General features: G+C 37.2%; 1 protein-coding gene across 1 annotated transcript in view; it reads right to left on the reverse strand.

The window, feature by feature from the left end:
- Positions 1-605: 605 nt before the first annotated feature.
- Positions 606-1,762, reverse strand: part of LOC136067247 (uncharacterized) — a 6,208-nt gene continuing 5,051 nt past the window's right edge. Inside the window, exon 2 of the mRNA XM_065772808.1 lies at positions 606-1,109. Within this exon, the coding sequence (XP_065628880.1) occupies positions 606-1,109 (504 nt within the window). The remainder of the gene's footprint in view (positions 1,110-1,762) is intronic.

The following is a 1,762-nucleotide window of genomic DNA, read 5'->3' on the forward strand; positions in this document are numbered from 1 at the left end:
TAAGGGCACTAATCCCAACATTTATGGGTATTCATTTGTTGTCCAGGAGGTGTAGCAACACACAATTCATAATTTAAACTCTTAGGTTCCATGTTTAGCCTTTGTGCAAGTCTATGTGAGATGAAAGAATGGGTTGAACTAGAATCAAATAACACTTGTGCATGTTGACTAGAAACAAGAAGTGTACCTGAAACCACTGATGAGGATGCCTTGACATGTTTAGTCAAAGAAAAAACTCAACCTTAAGCCTTGGGTTTTTGTTGTCTCCCATTTATATTGGTAGTTTATTCAGCTCTCAAATTTGGACAATCCTCGATGAAGTGTCCAGTCTTGCCACATTTAAAACATGCCCTTGACTCCAAATAACATGTTCCACTATGAGCCTTTCCACATCTTGGACAAGTCTTATATGCCTTCTTATTTGAATTAGGCACCCCTTGCTTCTTGAATGAACTTTCACTAAACTTTCCCTTAAGAAAATTACTCTAATTTGGCTTCCTCTCTTGGATATTGGCCTTTGAGAGACGATTGCAATTTCTCTCTGCTATGAGAGCTCGATCTACCACCTCTGCATATGTTTCCAATTTGAACATGGAAATCGATCCCTAAATTTCCTCCCTTAAACCCCTTTCAAAATGCCTAGCCTTCCTTGCTTCCGTGTCAACCATGTGTGGAGAAAAGCGGGATAATTTAGCAAATTTCTGCTTATACTCATACATTGATTGAGTACCTTGTGCTATGCGAATGAACTTAGCTTCCTTTTGCACCATAAGACTATCAAGAAAATACCTTTTATGAAAGAGCTCAACAAAATGCTGCCAAGTTATTACTTCTCTTGCATGTGTCCTCTTTGTGGACTCCCACCATTCCAATGCATCACCTTTCAATACAAAAACAGTAAGGATAACTCGTTGCTCATCACTAACTTCCATTGCTCTAAAGAGCCTTTCTATCTCCTTAAGCCAGTTGTCAGCCTCTACTAGATCCTTTGTACCCTTTAAAGCAGGAGGTTCAAGCTTTCTAAACTTCTCCAAAGGACTAGTCAGATTTGTGGCTCCTACTTGATGTTGCACTATATTGGTTAAGCCCCCAATGGCTTCAATAATAACCTAAAGATTAGTGATTCCCCTAGCATTCGGTTGACAATTCCCTGGGTTCCTCCTTAGTGGAGCCATCTCTCTAAGCAATACAACAAGATATCATAAGTAAAGATTTTAAATATTCCTGAGGGTCAAAACCAAGCACACAGATAGTACAACAATCATTCCTACACGCTCTAGAAAAAAAAAAAAAATACTATGAAAGGTCAAATAATTCTAACACTAAAATTCCTTATGATCACACTCTTGTTCCAAAATAATCTTAAGATTAAACCTATAAGTCTATAGAATCATAAACCTATGCTCTGATACCATATCTGTAACACCCCAAACCCAAACCAAGGATTTAGATGCATAACCTATCTTATAAAAAATCGACAATAATATATTGGAATAGAGCGTAATTAAATATCCACAAATAAACTTCAACCCATCAAAATCTTTCCTATGAAATCCATAAAAACAAAAACTTTAACAATAAAGTCTCCAAATACAATCTCAAAGAGTTCCACAACTGTCAAACTCACTATCCCAAAAAAAAAAAAAAAAAAAAAAAAAAAAAAAATACAAAAACAATGCGCCAACTAAGCTACCACCAAAAGACATTCCATGGCTCTAATTGGAAGGGGGGGAAAAAAGAGGGGGGGGGGGGGGTGAGCTAG

The sequence above is a fragment of the Quercus suber genome, unplaced genomic scaffold (assembly GCF_002906115.3).
Source record: "Quercus suber isolate HL8 unplaced genomic scaffold, Cork oak 2.0 scaffold_64, whole genome shotgun sequence".
NCBI lineage: Eukaryota > Viridiplantae > Streptophyta > Magnoliopsida > Fagales > Fagaceae > Quercus > Quercus suber.